Source organism: Vipera ursinii (assembly GCF_947247035.1).
Source record: "Vipera ursinii genome assembly, chromosome: 2".
NCBI lineage: Eukaryota > Metazoa > Chordata > Lepidosauria > Squamata > Viperidae > Vipera > Vipera ursinii.
This window is the reverse complement of record NC_139513.1, coordinates 207,813,117-207,832,792: the sequence shown is the minus strand read 5'-3', so window position 1 is coordinate 207,832,792 and position 19,676 is coordinate 207,813,117. Positions and strand designations below refer to the sequence as shown.

The 19,676-nt window shown below is 39.2% G+C and overlaps 1 protein-coding gene across 2 annotated transcripts in view; it reads right to left on the bottom strand.

The window, feature by feature from the left end:
- ECPAS (Ecm29 proteasome adaptor and scaffold) overlaps positions 1 to 19,676 on the bottom strand; it is a 95,722-nt gene that overhangs the window by 47,084 nt on the left and 28,962 nt on the right. Inside the window, exons 9-20 of one of the 2 annotated variants that reach the window (XM_083353769.1) lie at positions 17,624 to 17,705; positions 14,742 to 14,861; positions 14,038 to 14,123; positions 13,139 to 13,217; positions 11,578 to 11,627; positions 9,102 to 9,168; positions 8,874 to 8,996; positions 7,487 to 7,590; positions 6,264 to 6,387; positions 5,194 to 5,274; positions 2,331 to 2,550; positions 1,213 to 1,305 (exon numbers count right to left, since the gene is read on the bottom strand). In XM_083353769.1, the coding sequence (XP_083209895.1) occupies positions 1,213 to 1,305; positions 2,331 to 2,550; positions 5,194 to 5,274; positions 6,264 to 6,387; positions 7,487 to 7,590; positions 8,874 to 8,996; positions 9,102 to 9,168; positions 11,578 to 11,627; positions 13,139 to 13,217; positions 14,038 to 14,123; positions 14,742 to 14,861; positions 17,624 to 17,705 (1,229 nt within the window). The remainder of the gene's footprint in view (positions 1 to 1,212; positions 1,306 to 2,330; positions 2,551 to 5,193; positions 5,275 to 6,263; positions 6,388 to 7,486; positions 7,591 to 8,873; positions 8,997 to 9,101; positions 9,169 to 11,577; positions 11,628 to 13,138; positions 13,218 to 14,037; positions 14,124 to 14,741; positions 14,862 to 17,623; positions 17,706 to 19,676) is intronic. The other variant, XM_083353770.1, reaches the window with a different exon arrangement.

Sequence of the window (19,676 nt, the reverse complement as noted above, 5' to 3'; positions counted from 1 at the left end):
TTGTTATTGCTTACTATTTTCCCCTGCATTCTGAATAATGTTGCTGAAAGGGAGTTACTTAATGGGTTTCTATATATACGAACGTCAATCTATATGGTAACAACTTTCTGGCCCGAGAAACCTGCATCTCAAAAGCGTCATCTCATCGGGAAACTTGAGAATTCAAATAAGAGATGAAGATATTCAAAAATGAAATCCAGGATTCTCTACTAAATATTTTAACAATATTCAGTATGTTAATATTGGAATATATATTTGAACCATACTGAGCTATACAGATAGTCCTCGACTTACAGCCATTTGTTCAGTGACCATTCAAAATTACAACAGGATTGAAAAAAATGACTTATGACCAGTTTCAAGGTATATACGACCATCACAGCAACCTCACACTCACACTCAAATTTAGATATTTGGCAACTAACATATACTGTATGTACAATGGTTGCAGCACCCCAGAGTCATGTGATCATCTTACCACCTGACAAGCAAAGTCAATGGGAGAAACTGGATTTGCTTAACAACCTTGTGATTCACTTAACAACTGCATTGATTTGCGTAACAATTGTGGCAAAAAAGCTCATAAAATCAGGCACGACTCACTTAACAAACCGCCTTGCTTAGCAATGGAAATTCTGGTCCAATTGTGGTCGTTAAGTCGAGGATTAGCTGTACAACATATGTTGACCGGCACAGCAATCAGCTGAAACATCATGCACGCATAGTATTTTGTTAATAAATGTTATGACATAGAGATGCAACAAAAACTTGTGTACTATTATGGAATTTTAAGGCCACAACACATTCTATGTTACTAACATTTTGGATGCATTAGAAAATCATTCCTGGGGGAAAAAAACAATAAGCTACTGTAGCCGATCCAAGCTCATCATTCGTAACACACACACTCCAGTTCAGGCAACGAGAATGAAACACATTCCAAGACTAAGTGGCGCGCCCATCTATCACAGCCCACAACATCTCAAAGACAAATTTATTTGATTTTGAGATTGACTGTTTCATAATAAATCTCTTACAGTTGCTTGAAAATGGACAGGTTGTAAGCCTTTAATACTTTACAAACGTTAAAAAACAAAAAGACCAGTTTGGATACTTTTTTTTTCTTCCAAGCCTTAAAATGAGACATAAACCCAAATGCAACTCAAAACTTAAAAAGTAATACGATATAAAGCCACACTCTCAAGGACTCACCCACGCAGAACCCAAAAGCAGGGAAGATGGAAGAATGAGTGGCGCAGCTGCCAAAATCTCGCGATACTGGAAGTGATGCCACTTCCGGTGTCGCTGTGATAAGAGGAAGTGATAGTAAGATAGGGGAACGGGGAAAGCCTAGAATGCTGGAATCAACGAAAGACATGCCAAAGAGTGGAAATAGAAATAGATAGCCGGGAATGCAAGATTAGAAAACCTGTGCATTTTTCCCCCCAGTTATCTTTAGCAAATGTAACTTCTGAAAATTAGTTAGCTGCTTCCTTTCTAGTTTTTTCGCTCCTCTCCACACTGCCCATTCAGAAGATGACATTATTATCAAATGTCTTGAATTAGTATACGGCTGCTAAGGCAATGAAAAAGATCAGTTAAGGTAAGGTAGAACTGGTGGCAGTGGCCTAAAATTTAAGGCACCTATTTTTAAAAGGATTGGGAGAAACAACAAAGTTTAGGTCTAACAAGGATTATGCCACTTGACATCTGCACAGAACCTCTATATACACAGGTAGTATGTAGTTGGGAAAGTAGAATTGAACAGGGGGCTGGACTAGAAGACCTCCAAGGTCCCTTCCAGCTCTATTCTATTCTACATTACTTTTATGCCTGGCTTGAGAACAGTCAGATCTGACTAGCTAACGAGAACAGAATTTTAAGCCAGCTAAAGCTTGGCTTAGTTCTCATGCAGGATGGACAGACTTTGTCTGCAAAAAAAAAATTACACTTCCACTTAGGCTAATGGAATATAAAATTGTTTTTTTTTTTTAAAAAAAGTAATAAAATCACTCTCTCAAAATTATGTAATTTTCAACACAATGGGCTTGCCAAAAATACACTCACTGAACATATAACCATGCTTTTTAGTACATCTAAAACTGGAACCACTGGGGCTTCAAAGTCTCAGCTGATAAAAGACAGGTTGCTTTGGCCTAATGTGTTGCATTAAAACGGAACTTACATTTCTAGGAAGTGAATCTCCTTCACACTAACAAAATAACCAATAATGAATGCTGAATTCAACTTTCGAAGCAGCATATTTTTCATTCATGATAAAGGCAGTGGAACATTTATTTTTTTTAGCTTTGTGACCTGTGAGTTCTCACCTCCAACACCAGAGAGCAACTGCTGAAGGAGACTTATATAAATCTGTACAGGATTGCTTTCACCTCCCTTTGAGGATGAGGATGTTATAACATTTCCAGAGAGGAGGTTTCTTATATAACGGCCAATGGCTGGAGCGTGATCTTGCATATCAGCTAAGCTCTGAGAAGTAGGCACCACACCAGCACTGTGAGCAAGACACATCCGGAGATACAGCACTATCTAAGCAAAGCAGGAAAAAAATGTAAAGGTTACCAGCTTTCCCTTACAGAATAAACAACTGTAGTTTCTTTTCCCCCAGCCATGAATCACAGTACAATAATCTCATCTATTGTGTTACTGAGATTTAAAATGCCCAAAGAATGTCGTTGTCTCATTTATTACTTGGTTCTGTTAGGACAAATCAACCAAATTATCCCAATGTTCAAAAGTTAAGGAAGTTAAGGTTGACACTAACTCGTTGACAGTATGTCATATTCTAAACTAAGCTCTCTGCCACACTATATCCTGGGCACCTAAACCTGATGCCCTATGCCAATGATGGCGAACCTTTTAGAGACCGAGTGCCCAAACTGCAACCCAAAACCCACTTATGTATCGTCGGGTGCTGGGTGGGCGTGGGTGTGACCAATTGGGCGGGTGTGGCCCATTAGGTAGGCGTGGCTGCAGTGGTAACGGCAGACTGGGTGGGACTAAAAAGTTCAGTCAATTCCAACTTTGTGAGATCTTTTTTATTCCCCCGAGAAGTTGAAATTGATTGATTCAACCTTTTTTTTTTTTTGCACACAGTGGCAGAGGCCTAAAGCGAAAAGGTTTTACAAAACCCAGCTGAAGGCCTAGGACTGGGGCGATGGCGAATGTGCCCACAGAGAGGGCTCTACGTGCCACCTGTGGCACGCATGCCATAGGTTCACCACCACGGCCCTATGCCAAGCTTATTTATTAAAAAAAAGATTATTTTTAAAATAAACACCTAAAATAAAAACAGTAGTCAGTATGCTGCACAATAAACTACCTCAAAAATATTATTTCCATGAATGCTTTTGGACTTTATAAGCCTATTTAGAATAAAAAGATAAATAGTAGCAGCTCAAGATATTTCACTCCCCACCTGCTCTGAAAAACAAAAAAAAAGTTCAAATAGAACATATATAGGGCAGGGGTAGGCAACCTCGGCTCTTTTATGACTCATGGACTTCAACTCCCAGAATTCCTGAGCTGAGTCAGGAATTCTGGGAGTTGAAGTCCATGAGTCATAAAAGAGCCGAGGTTGCCTACCCCTGATCTAGGGGATTTTAGGAGCTGGGCTATCATCCTCCCCACCCCTGAGTTTGTTTTCTACCAAATGAATGGGTTTTTTAGCAATAGCACTTAGACTTATATGCAGCTTCACAGTGCTTTACAGCCCACTCTAAGCAGTTTACAGAGTCAGCCTATTGCCACCCAACAGTCTGGGTCCTCATTTTACCAACCTTGGAAGGATAGAAGGCTGAGTCAACCTGAGCCAATAAGAATCAAACAGCTGGCAGTTGGCAGAATTAGCCTGCAATACTGCATTCTAACCACTGCGCCACCAGGGCTCCGGTTTGGGGTCTGCCAGCTATTTTCAAAGAGTGCACATAACCTACTCTTAAACTTACAAATATGCCTTATTCTGCTTGAAGCTACTGCTGCAAAACCTGGCCTAGTCTGCAGAAGAAAATCTATGAAAGAGACGACTGAAGAGTTAAACTTTTTTTTTTTTAATCCCATTTATATCCTGCCCTTCTCCGAAGACTCAGGGCGGCTTGCAAAATAAGCACAAATCTCGTTTGTTTCTTTGGGAATGTAATAACTATGAGCAAGTCTGTTTCGGTGAAAGGATTTTAAAATTCTTAAACTAGACTTATCACGCCTGATCTTACATATATACTACTACTAGTTTCACAAGGGAAAAGAACAAAGCCTATAGATACTGGGTGCAGAAAGTTTCTTAATATTGATTTTCTTCCCATTTTTAAATAAATGTCTAAATAAGGAAAAAGGCATCATTTTTTTTCTTCATGACCACATTTTAAATTTATTTATTTATTAGGCATTGGAAGAAAGCAAGAGGGCAGGGCTGATAATGTTTGAGGTTTCAGTTTTTGTTTTGTAGTCATTTTTAAAATACTTTTTTTTTTAATGGGGGAGGGTACCTTCCAAATAGTTTGATTTCAGGTGACTACATGGATTAGCCCCTGCAGTTTTCTTGTTAAGATTTTCAAAAGTGCTTTACCAATGCCTTTTTCCTCATGCTGAGAAAGAATGACTGGCCCACGGACTAGCTTCATGCCTAAGGCAGGATTAGAATTCGTGGTTTCTAGCCTGGTGGCTTAACCATTACAATAAAATGGCTCTCCTAAAATAAATCGGTATATTTACCATGGAGCTAACACTTTTTCCCCCCCGCTTATTGTGCAAAGGAGAGGAAAAAATATTGTTCCATTTTCCCACTGAATGTTAGGAGCAACCTGCAGAGTGGCTGGAAAAATGGGGAAATAATGTAAAACTAATCAGCAAAAAAGCTGAATAAGGACCAAACAAATGCATAAAAATCCGTAAGAGATCATGATAGCCACTAAAGTCTTGGGTAAAAGGACTCTTTGCTGGCTCACAGAACTACTAACAATTTGCTCATCTGTGAGTTGTGTAAAAAAAGATGTGTTACTGGCAAAATCTGTCTCCTGACTCATAAACCCCCAACAGCCTAACAAAACCTCTGACATATAAATTTCAAGTATGTGCTTGTGTAGAAATACTATTTCTAGAATGCACAATATGTACAGTAGAGAATTTTGCTTTTAAAAAATAGGGCTTTCCCTAATTTATAACTGAGATGCATACCTCTCCAAAAGTAGCTGGGTTGAAAGGCATTACTGTTGTTCCGGTCATGTATTTAGCAGGAGTTTTCATTCGGTGAGAGGCCTAAAATAAAGTATTTATGTATTTAACAGAACATGGTGATTATTCCCCAAATGTTTTGCAACACATACAAATTACTGGACTTTCATTTCACAACTGGTCCTATAACATTTCTAGGCAATGGTGGGATTCACATATGTGAATAACCGGTTCTCTGTGGATGCTGCTTCTGGAAGTCCATTCTGAGCCTGGGCAACAAAATATTAGCTACTGGTTCTGCCCAACTGGTGCAAACTGGCTGAATCCCACCACTAATTATAGGTATTCCTTTCTTAATGACTGCCTTGGACAATAACCAAGTAACTTTGCAACCAATGCCTGCGTTTACAATTTTTGCAGGTCTGTAAAGCAAAGGAAAACTGAAGTAAGATCAATAAAAACACTCATGGCCATGTGACTTTTTAAACTTAGGTAAAGGTAAAGGTTCCCCTGCACATGTGTGCTAGTCATTTCCAACTCTAGGGGCCGGTGCTCATCTCCGTTTCAAAGCCGAAGAGCCAGCGCTTGTCCGAGGATGTCTCCGTGGTCATGTGGCCGGCATGACTAGACGCCAAAGGCGCACGGAATGCTGTTACCTTCCCACCGTAGTGGTCCCTATTTTTCTACTTGCATTTTTACGTGCTTTCGAACTGCTAGGTTGGCAGAAGCTGGGACGAGTAACAGGTGCTCACTCTGTTACGCGGCACTCGGGATTCGACCTGCCAAACTGCCGACCATCTGATCGACAAGCTCAGCATCTTAACCCACTGAACTTAAAGTGTCAATTGTAGTAGCTAAACAAGGACTACATGTAATTCAGTTCACGTCCTCAACAGGAAAAGGGATGGGGGAGTTCCATATTATGGCTATACATATTATGGCTAAACAAGGACTACATGTAATTCAGTTCACGTCCTCAACAGGAAAAGGGATGGGGGAGTTCCATATTATGGCTATACTTTGAACAGTGTATTCCATAGAATTACACAGAGTTTTAAGCTGAAGTCCTTTACCTTCTCTTGAATATACTGGACCATTTCTGGAAATGAAGGCATCTGTTTATCAGCACTTTCCTTTTCATTTTTACCAGGAAATGTTCTCAGAGCACGTTGTGCTTCTCCGTGCACCTCTTCCCGCCTTTTAGAAATTAAAATAAAACATTTTCACATATGCACAAACAAACAGAACCTTTCATTTATCTAACCTCCAAAAATAACTCAGCAGAAAAACATAAACTGATATGCCAAGTTCATATTAACGCAAGGGCTGTGTTTCAATTCTGGATCCGATTTCAAAATGTACGATGTCTGCAACTCTTTAAAGTAGCTGCATCTTCTCCTGGAATCACATAGAGGGAAGCCATGAAATTCTAGGACAAGACACAACTTCTTCTATATTGGTGCTCTCTTGAACTCCAAAATATGTTACTTGAAATATTTTCCACAGGATTGCACAACCTTAAGAACCAATTATTTAACATTACATGCACAAACAAGAGCCAGGATCCTCTATGCATTGTCTTTCTTATTTGAATACTAATAACAATAAACTTTACTTTGATTCAGTAGACTCTTCACTTATCAAGTCTTTAATAGAGACATCAAATAAAACAGGAAACCCATCCATGACTTAAAATTTGTTTTACTTACAAATTGACTTTTTTTAAAAAAAACTCTCATACGTTACTATGGAAAATGCAAAAGTGAAAATAAATTCTGATTTATTCATTGTTCCAGCTGCAATAAAGAGAAAGACATTTGCGGAAGATACATAATTTAAATTTCTGGCTTATATTATTTGTGAACTGGGACACTGCGTTTTTCAGATTATTTTTTTTTGCCCTAATCTGATAGAAAAGTATATCAATTAAAAGAGAGCCAGTTTAGTATAGTGGTCAAGATACTGGTCTAGAAACCAGGAGACTACGTTCTAGTGCTGCCTTAGGCAAGAAAGCTAGCCCAGTAATTATGGGCCAGCCCAACTCACTTCACAGGGTTGTTGTGATGGGGAAAATTGGAGGAGAAGGAAGTAGTATGTGTGTTTGCTGCCTTGAGGTACTTATGAAATAATAAAAGCAGGATAAAACTCTAATAAGTAAATAAAATATATTTTACAGAATCAGCAAAATGGATATTAATTAAAGTAATAGTTTAAAAGAATCAAATTAAGAATTACTATTGATCCCATTATACAACCTTTGTGTTTTATACCGTCTATGATGCAATATTAAACTTACGGATCTCCTGCAGCTAAAAGAAGCAAGTATCTTGAAGGAATATGATCAGAAGGAAACACTGTGCTGGCAAATTTTACAGCTACTTGGCGTACTTGGACTTGAGGCTAAAAAAATAGTCAGAAAGACGAAGAAATAATCAGAAACAAACTCTTTACCAAATCAGGCATTTGCATACAATATTCAAAATAATGTATGCACCAAAAGTAAAAGGCAGGTACAAAAAGTTCTCATTTATAGCATGCTTTATTTCATTGTTATGATTTTTTAAAAAGATTTTCTTGAACTTCCTCTAATGACTTAGGCATTAATTATATATTGCAATTATACAAAATAATATGAATAGATATATTTGCGAGCAAAAAATAAATAACTGCTCACGCACAGTTTACAGGCAGAGAATAGATCATTTAAGATTGCTTATCAGGAATCAACATTTCTTAATATTTTAAACAGCACAACTCATTATTTTTACTGCTCCCTTGGTGCAGCAAAAGAAAGTACAGTCAGTAATTATAGCTGTGATGCAACAAAATGCAAAATAGCATCTTATGTCTGCCATAAAATGTTTAAGTTTCCAAGGTGTAATTGAAGGGTTAAAGATGTGCCTATACTTGCTTTATATGTAGTTCTAAAAGTAGTCTTTAACAAAATATTGCACAGATTAAATATTGCCTGCATACGGTCAATTGGCATTATTTGTGGCTCCATTTACTCAGTTTTGCATACATCTGTCAAGGTCACATCATATGCAAGCATTAAAGTAGAGTGGAAGTTCCATAATAAAAAATACATATTGATCATATAGACATTTTAGGCAACTCGATTCCCTCTAAATGCACTGGACTATAATCCCCCAAATTCTCAGCTGAAATTTCTATATTGCCTGGAAAGTCTAAAAAATATAAAGCGACACATCTGAAAGGTAATATTAGGGATGAGCAATATTGTGGGGAGGAACTAGGAAGATTTGCCACCTTAAAATAACATTGCAGGCACAATCATTTTGCAGAGGAATTGTCGCTCTTGGCTGTCACGAGATCAACTTGTCACAAGAATATGAGAGATTCTATACTTTTCCTCTGTGTTTGTGCCCATTATAAAGAAATAGCGAGGATGAAAAAGAGAGATGCAAGCTGATATTCAAAGGGACAGGCACCATTTGAAGATACTCAAAAAAAGATCATGTATGTACTATATGCAGGCATGCAGGCATTATGTATATAGATCATGAAGAAACAAGGAATGGAGATCAGGCCCGAGAGAGGAGTAAGGTGTTTTTTCTTCTCCTAATTGCATATCATAAATTAGTATAATCATTCTTATGTACAAGGGATTAAGGGAAAATAAGCTCAAGTTTTCACACTTCTTTCATATCCTGGTGACTTACCTTGATTAGGTTAGAGGCTACGAGGGCCTCCATAAGAGTACGAGGTGCTCCTTCCAAACAGGTGTAAGCACCAACCATCATGGACAGGGCCTCCTGAATAGCTAGTCTGGTATCAGGTTCTTCCTGAAATGATACCTGGGTATTAACATCTAATAAGCATCCCACAAAGAAGGAAAAAAAATTCTAGATAAACGAATTCTTTGGCAAAATAAAAATCAAGTCACCAACCTTAGAAAGAGCTTCGAAAAATTGTTGGACCAGTGCGAGATCCTTGGTAAACAACTGAGGTATTCGGCTGAAAAAAAAAAAGTATTTTTAAAAGGACGTTACTTGAAACAAAGCAGGACGTTCAGTCAACGTGCTGACTAGACATTTTATCGAACAGCATTTCTCAGGTACTGCTTAGTTCATTCTCATGGAAATTTGTAAAGTGTCCCGGAATTATTAACTTCCATGTATTTCTTTCCTACATTTTGCAATGCCTATTTATGTTAACACAAGTCAATACCGGGTTTCAAAATGTTAAATGACACATGTTATTGATTCACGCCTATTTCTTCTGTCGGCCAATCCATATGATGATTAGGATTTAGAAACAGTACCCATTAAAATTACTGGCACTGACCTTCCAAAGGTCATCGCAATTCATGCTCCTAGGTACTTGGCTCATGCACACAATCAGCATTGCCTCCCTTTTTCCTTGTGTTGCCATGGCCACCTCCCATTTCAGAGCTTTTTCCCATCTAGCCCCTACTCTATGGAATCCATTCGCCCCTTGAACTGTATTTGGATTTGATACCTTAAGATTTCAAAAGGTCCTTGACATGCTAATAAAAGTATGGTAGTATGGAAATTAATGCAGCCGCGCAAGTTGTGTTGGGGGCCTCCTGATACTCCCATGTTATACCCCTGCTCCGCGAGCTGCATTGGCTGCCAGTTGCCCTCTGGGTGAGATTCAAGGTGCTGGTTATGACCTACAAAGCCCTACATGGCATGGGTCCGGATTACCTACGGCAGCACCTGCTGCCGGCATCAACTTCCCTCCGTCCAGTGCGCTCCCACAGAGAGGGCCTCCTCAGGGTGCCTCCGATCAAAGAATGCCGATTGGTGGCCCCCAGGGGGAGGGCGTTCTCTGTGGGCACGCCAGACCTGTGGAACCGCCTTCCGGTTGAGCTCCGGATGGCCCCCGACCTGCGCTCCTTCCAGCGTGATTTAAAAACCTATCTATTTGAACAATCTGGCCTGGTCTGATGGGTTTGGGGTTGGATTTAAATAAGTTCTTAACACATTTTTAGTATTGTATTCTTGGGCATAATTATTTAATTTTTTTAATCTCTTTTTTAACTTTTGTATTTACACTTTTGATATTTATTGCCCTGTACACCGCCCTGAGTCCTTCGGGAGAAGGGCGGTATAAAAATTTAATAAATAAAATAAAATAAAATAAATAAATGTTTAAATGGGTTTTTGTTTTGTTTTGTTGTTTACAGCATATCATACTGCATTTAAGATTAAAAACTACTAGTAACGATTAAATAGTTAAACCCAGCTTTGACCAATGAAATGTTTAGGATAACAATGCTCAGATAAGTGAAAAATGATAGGAAATAAATGGGAGTTTGAAATCCATGGGAAAGACTGAATTAAAGGGTACAATGGGTTCTTCAGTCAGGAGAACGACTGAGCCAGAGTTTTCCTACAGAGCCAGTTTTCCGCTAAGTGGGAGTCAGATCGTATAATTATCTGTACTGATACATTGATAAATAAAACCTAGGATTTCAACATAAAGCTGAGAGATAGCCACTTGTCACGCTATGCGATCCTATACATGTTTGCTTAGAAATGCATCCCATTTTATGTTTATATTATAGTGAGATGGTTTACGATTGCAGATATGGATGAGAATTTAGTAGCTCTCTGTCTTTAATTCTTCATCCGTTTTGCACTATTAGCCCTCAAACAGAATAATGTCTGAGATCACTGTCAGACGCTAATACATTTTTATTTGCACATATATAATAGACTTTCATGGGCTACCCCAACTTAAAGGGTCCCTGAAGCTGAGTTTGAGGCTTGTTGACTACATGGACATTCTGGTGTATTACTATTCTATAATTAATAACATATGATCTTGGTTTAACTCTCTGAGATCTGCCAAATGAATAATTGCTGTGAAGATTTCTACTTTTCCCAACACCGAGCAAAAACAGTTTTAAAAAAGAATGTAAGGAGCTCAATTTTGATAGGTCTTTTTAAGGATAGATTTTATATTTGGAGTTCTTTAGCATGATAGGTACGATCTTTGTTCCAATTAAATTTAAATGTGTACCACTTAAGCAATGTAGGCAAGAATCCATTTCAATTTGATTCCTCCTTTTCTTAAAAATGGATTATTTCTAGCATTCACCTCCCCACACGTTTAACTTGTAGTTCCAGAACTGTCAAAAGATAGCATCTGCTCCACTCTTTACACTAAGGCAAGGGTAGGCAACCTCGGCTCTTTTATGACTCATGGACTTCAACTCCCAGAATTCCTGAGTCAGCTATGCTGACTCAGGAATTCTGGGAGTTGAAGTCCATGAGTCATAAAAAAGCCGAGGTTGCCTATCCCTGCACTAAGGCAATCTGCTTGCTTGTTGACAGAGTAACAATTGTTTTAAAACAATCAACCGATGTCTCACCAATCTAAATGCAATTTTGTTACCTGGAAAGTTTTCCAACAGCAGAATAGGCCATTGAAAGCAGTTTGGGATCCTTCAATTATTTAAAAACAAAACAGAACAACTGTGAGATAAGCAAAGAGCCATGAAAGGGACAATATACATTCATGTTTATCCTAACAATTATGAGTTACTGTTGTTTGATCTGCATTCATCTTAAAATATGCTTTGCAGAAACAAAATATTCTAAAAATTGAATAGTCTTTTCAAACAGGCTTGTTTATTACTGTTAAATGGATGGAACTGTGTTCTGCATACATAACAAAATTAACTGCATCGCATAGCACTAAAACTACCTCTGACTTCTGTCAAAGAACAGAGTGGGAAGTGCAAAACTGCACATGAAGACAGACATTGTGTCAACGCCCTAGAGAAATAATTGGGAGTGTAGATTTGTGCAACACATGCAGATATAATCTTGAAAATCAACAATAATTTTGATGTACCTAGGATAAATGTTTACATGAATACACTTTATATTCAACGTTATAACAATATACGTGTGGGTCAACCTCTTGGAATGCTGATGGTTGGCAAGCCGGTGGGGCTTGACAATATTGGCCTATATATAATGGAAGAAGGCAAAGAAGTACAATATTGTTTCCCAGCTAGACATATGCCAATTATTATCTTAACCTGCTTTTACTGCCTTTCTGAATGTCAAATTGACTCCAGAATATTTCGAGACAGACAGCTGGGACGTTTTACATCTAATAGTTCAATGCCTCCTGAATAGGAACTGAAGAACATTACACCCAAATATACCTTGGATTTGCTCTGGCATACCTTCCTCTGCCAATACATAACAGGGAAAAAAGTTATCCTCACAACTGAATACTCTATGAATGTCTTAAGCACTAAACATGCACAACAGCCATAAGGATTCTTAGTAGAACAAATAAGCTTTTAGCCAGCCGTTCAATGAACAACTCTTCAATCATTTCACAATCTGTTTCTAAGAAGAAATTACAAGTATTGAACTATGAAAGAATTTAAGCCACAAAGACTCATAAGAAGGAAGTGTCAACACATCCTGATCAGTCTCAAATTTACTAAGGGGAGAAAACCAGAGTGGCACTGGATAAAATCCAGTGTTTTTTGGTGGAAAAAAAAACAATGCAACATTACTGGGACTGGAAAATCACTTATCAATCTAGGAGTGAAAGAAACTCATATACTGACATGAGACTACTTTCCTTCATCTGCACAAGGGAACAAGCAAGGAAGCAGTGGTTCTACTCAAACAGGAAGCTTTAATTATGACCACAGTTTATCAGTGTGTTTTCCCGCATGCACCAACAGAAGGAGGAAACAAAATTTCAACAGATATAAAGATATACCAAGTGAACATCCTGGTTGATTAAATCAGCATTCCATAATCCAAATAAGTAATGGCATGTTAAACCTCATTGGTTTTCTTACAACCAGCTACACTAGTACTACCACAGAGATTAGTAAAAAAATCAAGTGCAAGTAATAAGAACATTCAACATTCCAAGTTCCACAAATAAATAAGATTCTTTATAAGGCTCCCTTTGAACTTACCTCTTTATATTCATTTATCAGTTTCGTCAGTCCATTCAAAAGCATTGGGCCTAATGGTTTTATCTTGCTGTCAGGGCAACTAAAATTCAATATATGAAAAAAGTAATGATGTAACAAACGAAAAACCTTAACAATAAGAGTTGTCCTTCGTATGTAAGAAGATCACCTTAAAAATTCTTTTCAAAGGATGCCTCTGTATCAGGAGTGGGAAATTAATGTGGCCAAAGGGCCACATGAGAAACTTGGGACTGTGATGGAAGACTGCCACCGCCACCTCATCGTTGCCACTGTCCCACTCCCAAGGCTGATGTCACCCCGGTGTTGCAGGCCACACAGGGACAGCCAAAGGGCTGAATGTAGTCTGCAGCCATAAAATGCCCAGGTCCACTCTTTATGGCAATGTTCTTCTTTTGGCAGATAATGAAAACTTTTTCCAGAAAGCTCACCATCTCCCAGTTTCTAGCTAGATGCCTTTACAACTACAGCAAGTATGATAGGGCAAAACTGCAGATGATAATAATAATAATAATAATAATAATAATAATAGATGATGATGATGATGATGATGATGGTGGTGGTGGTGACGACAACAATAATGCATCTTTCTTGAGATACATCACTAAAATTTATGTTGTATTCACATCAAATTACTTAACAGCAGAATCATAATCTCAGTTTCAATTGTACATATCATGTTATAGGACAGCTAGTTTGGTGTAGTAGTTGAGGAATTTTGGCTAGAAACTGGGAGATGGTGAGTTCTAGTCTCACCATAGGCACTAAGCTAGCTCTGTGACTTTGAGCCAGTTACTTTCTCCCAGCCACAATAAGGAGACAATGGCAAACCACATCTTAAAAAAACCTTGTCAACAAAAAAGTCATGACATAAAAATACTTACATTACACAAATATGATGCACAAATTGAAGAGACAAAGTTCTCAGTTTAGCATTGGCATTTGCACCAAAAAGCCCATCATAGACAACCTTGAAAAAATAACACAAATGAAAAAAAATCTCAGGAGAATTATTATTTCAAACAATGTTCCAAGTCTCATAATGAGGGTAATGTCCAAACTCTTTTGCATCTCAAATAAGTTTATTTTATTTTATTTAAAAAATTACATATTTTTTAAAAAATATAAATAAGATCCTAAAGATACAACTATTCCTTGCTTAGCTATCACAATGGGACTGCCATTAAGCACCATGGCTGCTAAGTGAAAAATCACATGACCGCAATGGGGTTACAGTGGTAATTCCTATTTGGTTGTTAAGCAAATCACTCTGTGACTGCAATTTAGGACTTTAATTCTATGTTCTTTCTTAACACGGCTGGTCACAAGCCCATTGGAAAGCAATGCAAATGGCAATCATGTGACTGTAAGGATAAATGAGGATGGGTAGCAAAACTGGGGTGGGTTTTTTTTGCAGCTAACTTCAAACATTAGTGCATAAAACAGTTGGCAAGCAAGGTTTATACTCTGTGCATGAACTGCAGAACACTCACCCCTCCTGTAGGGAAATGGGTTACAAGCACATAGCTAAATACTGAATTCACTAAGAAATATAGTGCTATGAGACAGATTTTTTTAAAAAAAGTACCTGAATATTTGCAGGAAATGTTTCTGCAGCTTGCCTGGAACGCAAAAGATGAGGGACAATCTTTAACTTCACCCGAGTACTGACAGGATCACGCTTCAGTTCTGGTTTCAGAACAACTCCCTGTTTTAAACAAATGAATATTTCAAAACATAAAGTGACTAGAAAAAAACTAAATCACTCAGGAAAGCAATCACAGTGTACGTATCAAATCTTTATTATGGTCACTGACCAAGCTAACAATGTACATATATAATCACAATATTTGAAAGTACTGGAACTGTAAAAGTTACCAAAAAATGAAAAAGTACTGAAATTAGTACAAAATAAGATATAACTTGGTGTACCCCGGAGGTTCCCAAATGTTCTTGGTTCAGACTGTCCCCCTAGCAGTTCCCAAACTGTGCACCATGGAACCAAGGAGACAGTTAAAACAGCTCCAGTTATTAGGCAGCAAAAGATGCCACTGCGTCCCTGTCAGTGCATCCAGTGGTGCCCCTACACTGCACCCAGTGGAGAACTACAAATGTCTTCGAAGAAAGCCAAGATCTGCTACCAATATGACAGGGTAATTATCCAAAATGAGAAACTCTACATCCAGGTTATCCAACACTTTTGAGTTTGATCTCCAAATGATGCTTGGAAGCGTGAAGAAAGCATTTACCTGAAATGCCTTCAACCATCTGCATCTTTCCCAAGTGTTAGAATGACAGACGACCCTCATTATTGGTAGAGGTTCTGATCCAGCATAAAACTCAACAACAAGACCTGAAATAATGAGATGAGTTCTCCTTTTATGGGAACTGGAGGATTAGGTTCCAAAAGCCTATATAACCATTGTCTTCATCTGCACAATATAGCTGGATTTCTCTTTTTCATTGTTCATAGCTGGAACTTTGCACTTTGATATGGCCCAAGGGCTAATCAATAAAGACTTATTGTTATTGTTATTGTTCATTTATAAAAGATGCAAGTTAGCCCAGCTGCGAGGCTCCAAAAGCAGCTTCTTTGCAACAGCTAGCTTTTGAGCCACTCTCTCAGTGATTAATGGAGGGAACCGCCTTCTTTTAATATATGGCTTTTGGGACTCTTCTGCTTTGCATGGCTATTCAATAATCTTGCTGGAGGGCCCACCTTACTACATATCTCTGGATATTACTCTGCCTGCAGATGATTTGTACCTGGCTCTAATCTCTGCAAACAATCTGAAGGCAGCACTAATATCGGGTGGTGCAATATATTGCATTCAGCTCTCTGGAGGAAGTACTAATACGCAGTAGGGTGACTGAGAGGTAAGCATAAGCTATATCTGTGGCAGAACTAACGTTCACCTGCAGTATTAAAATGCCCCTCCACTAAGATCATGAAAAAGTTGCACTGAGTCAGCATAAGCAATATGATACAAACAGGCCACCACCAGCTGAATATGTCACTCAAGGCCAGCTCCCATGACAAACCATGTATAGCCTAACCTAGGGCAATACAACCAAGCTGTATTGCACGTATACCACTGTAACACACACAAAAAAGGACCAAAAATAGATGAAAACCTTTAGGCATGCACTGAGAACAGATAAAAAAGGGCTGCCTACAATATTTCAATTTTGTAGCAGAAGAGAAAGGTTTTCAGTGGAAGTTATTGATACAGGGTAAAGATCTCGATCCATTTTGGAGCCAGTGGGCACATCAAGAATCCTCAAGAAATGTGGATGTCTAGCAACAATGTGGTCAAGATAGGTATAGCATTTTCCATTGTAGCACTGAGGCAATAAAACTCTCAGAAACGTTAAGTTTCAAAAACCACTCATGGTATTCTTTTCTTCTGTTGGACCTTAGTTTGGACTCAAATTTTATCTTTCTGGGTTAAGTATAAACTATTTTTATCCTGGTTTGTTTTAAGATGGAGGTTGTCCTCAGCTTATGATTGGTTGCTTGGCAACTGTTCAAAATCAGGCGGTGGACCTCCCGGGGAGGTACGTATGACCAGGGTTCAAAGTTCTAATGGTGAGGGCCCTCTTCCCCCCCCCACCCCAAGTCCTATGCCTGCATTTTGGCCACTCAGCAATCAGCTTGCATTTATGATTGTTTGCAACCATTTAAAAAGGTAGTAAAATAGCCACTTTATGACTGTCGCAACTTACAAACATAATGGAGGGGGATCCATTAGTTATAACTCAAGGACTATATACCTAGTTGCCTGGAATAAGGAACAGCAGCTCTTTTTTTTTCTAGAAAATATTTTTCTTCCTTTACCTCTAGGTTAACGAAAGAGCAGGATGAATGTGAAAGTGAATAACTCTTAAAATGATATTCGCTACAACAGCAAATAATCCAGATCATACAATATGTAACACCAAACATTATAGGTGCTGGTGATGACCTATAAAGCCCTAAATGGCATGGGTCCGGATTATCTCAGGGAGCACCTGCTGCCAGCGTCAACTTCCCATCGTCCCATGCGCTCCCACAAAGAAGGCCTCCTCAGAGTCCCGCTGGTCAAGGAGTGCCGGCGGGTGATTCCCAGGGGGAGAGCATTCTCGGTGGGCGCGCCTGCCCTATGGAATCAGCTGCCGGTGGAACTCCGGATCACCCCCGACCTTTGTTCGTTTCGCCGGGACCTAAAAACCTGGCTCTTTGAGCTGGCCGGCCTGGACTGTGGGGTTTTTAAGGTTTTAAATTCAATTTTAAAGTGTTGGGGCTATTAATTTAATTGTATTTTAATCTGTATATCGTATCTTTTTTTAATTTGCCCTGTAAACCCCCTGAGTCCTTCGGGAAAAGGGCGGTATACAAATCAAATCAAATCAAATCAAATAAATAAACGATAGATAAACTGCAAAAATAGAAAATGAGAAGGAACACAGATTTAGAGAAGCAATTCTTACCTCCTTAGTTTTTAGTGGTATATCCCCAAGGTAAACTTTGTATAGCTTGTTGATGATGGCGGGGTTATTCCAGTCAATTAAACTAAGGGAGAAAGGGAGGGAGGGAGGGAGAAGGAATTTACTAAAAAATCAAACTGATTGCCAAAATTCATTTTCTTTCTCTCCCATATTTTATATTTTCAATAACTGAGTCCCCCAAATGAAAACTTACTGGGTCTCACGTAAGAATGTCTGTGGAGATTCCCAATCGTCCAGGTTAGGGTTGTCCTAAAAGTGCTTCTCCAAAAGGCAACTGACTTTCTTGGTTTGTTTGTTTTTTCGCCTTGACAATGTTCCACTTCTCCTCCAAGAAGTTCTTCGGAACTGAAGAAGCAGCTTCTTGGATGAGAAGCGAAACATTTCCAAAGAAAATGCCAAGAAAGTCCAGTTGCCTTTTGGAGAAACACCTTTGGGACTCACTTGGCCACTTGTTTTTTGCTACCATCAGCTGTCCCCCACCACCCCAACTCTGCCTGCCATATCTGCACCACACACACACACACACACACACACACACACTACTGTACCAGCTAGGACCTTGTTTCCCACCGCTTTCTGTTGTGCCAGTGCAGCTTCCTTCTTTCGTGCCAATGCAAAAGAAGGAACTGGCTAAAATTGTTAGTTGCGAAGTCGTGTCCGACCCATCGCGACCCCATGGACAACGTTCCTCCAGGCCTTCCTATCCTCTACCATCTTCTGGAGTCCATTTAAGCTCACGCCTACTGCTTCAGTGACTCCATCCAGCCACCTCCTTCTCTGTCGTCCCCTTCCTCTACTGCCCTCAACCTTTCCCAGCATTAGGCTCTTCTCCAGTGAGTCCTTCCTTCTCATTAGATGGCCAAAGTATTTGAGTTTTAGCTTTAGGATCTGGCCTTCTAAAGAGCAGTCAGGTTTGATCTCCTCTAGGACTGACTGATTTGATCGCCTGGCAGTCCAAGAAACACGTAGGTGTCTTCTCCAGCGCCAGATGGCTAAAATTACGGCATGCAACTGGGGCTCTTTCTTTCTCAGGCCGGGCTTCTTTCACAAAATAACGACCCGGGATGCAGCACAAAGAGAGGCCCCGCCTGGCATGTGACTGGAAGCCCTGGCTGAAACATAACTCAGAAGCCCCGACTGACGCCTTAAATGGAGGCCTTGGTCAGGGTACGAGTGGAGCTCTAGTCTAGCCTAGCTGAACTGGTGCAAAAGAAGGCAATGGGAAAGGAGGCTCCAGCTAGTACAAAGACTGGCATGCATTTCAGGAGATATTGGGGGTGGGGGGGAACAGGCCTAGAAAACGGGAGCCCTGGGAGCAAACAACAGGCAGACTTGGCAGAATGTGGGGCCAAAATTTTAATCATGTGACTGCAGGGATGATACTGAAGTGGAAGGAACTTCAAGGGCCAGTCATAAACCCCTTCGTTCAGCTCTGTCATAACTTCGGTTACTAAATGAATGGACACTAAGTGAGGACTACCTGCACTGGAATTAGCAGCAACTGCTGTTCAGTTGCTTCCCTTGAAAATAGCATGTGACTGGATCTCAGAATTAACTTTTTTTAAAAACAAATATCTGTAACCTTACAATGTTTTTGTTCTCACTTTATCTTTTAAAATCCGTTTTTATTTTAATCGCCGTTACCAGGAAACAGTCCCGTACTCCTTATAAAGCACCACCGTTAGTTAACCAGGAATTTGCAGGAACTCGTAATCTAGGTCTTTCAATAGCTTGTAACTTCCAATGATTTCATAAGAGACTAAGAACAGGGACATTTAAATTAATACTGTACCCGTTTGGAAGAGCACTTTTAAAATCATGACATATCCCATTCTGAAACCCTACCATGTGATTAAGTAAAATCACTACACTACTTAAAAGACTTTGCTTCATATAAAATGAAAAATTGTTAAAGATTAATATTCATGCAAACACTGGTCTTTTAAAGATTCCCCAAACTACTAGAAGCTACGTGGCCATATGCATGAAATCTGTGTAATGATAATAATTACCTGCTAAAAAGCAGGATTTTTTT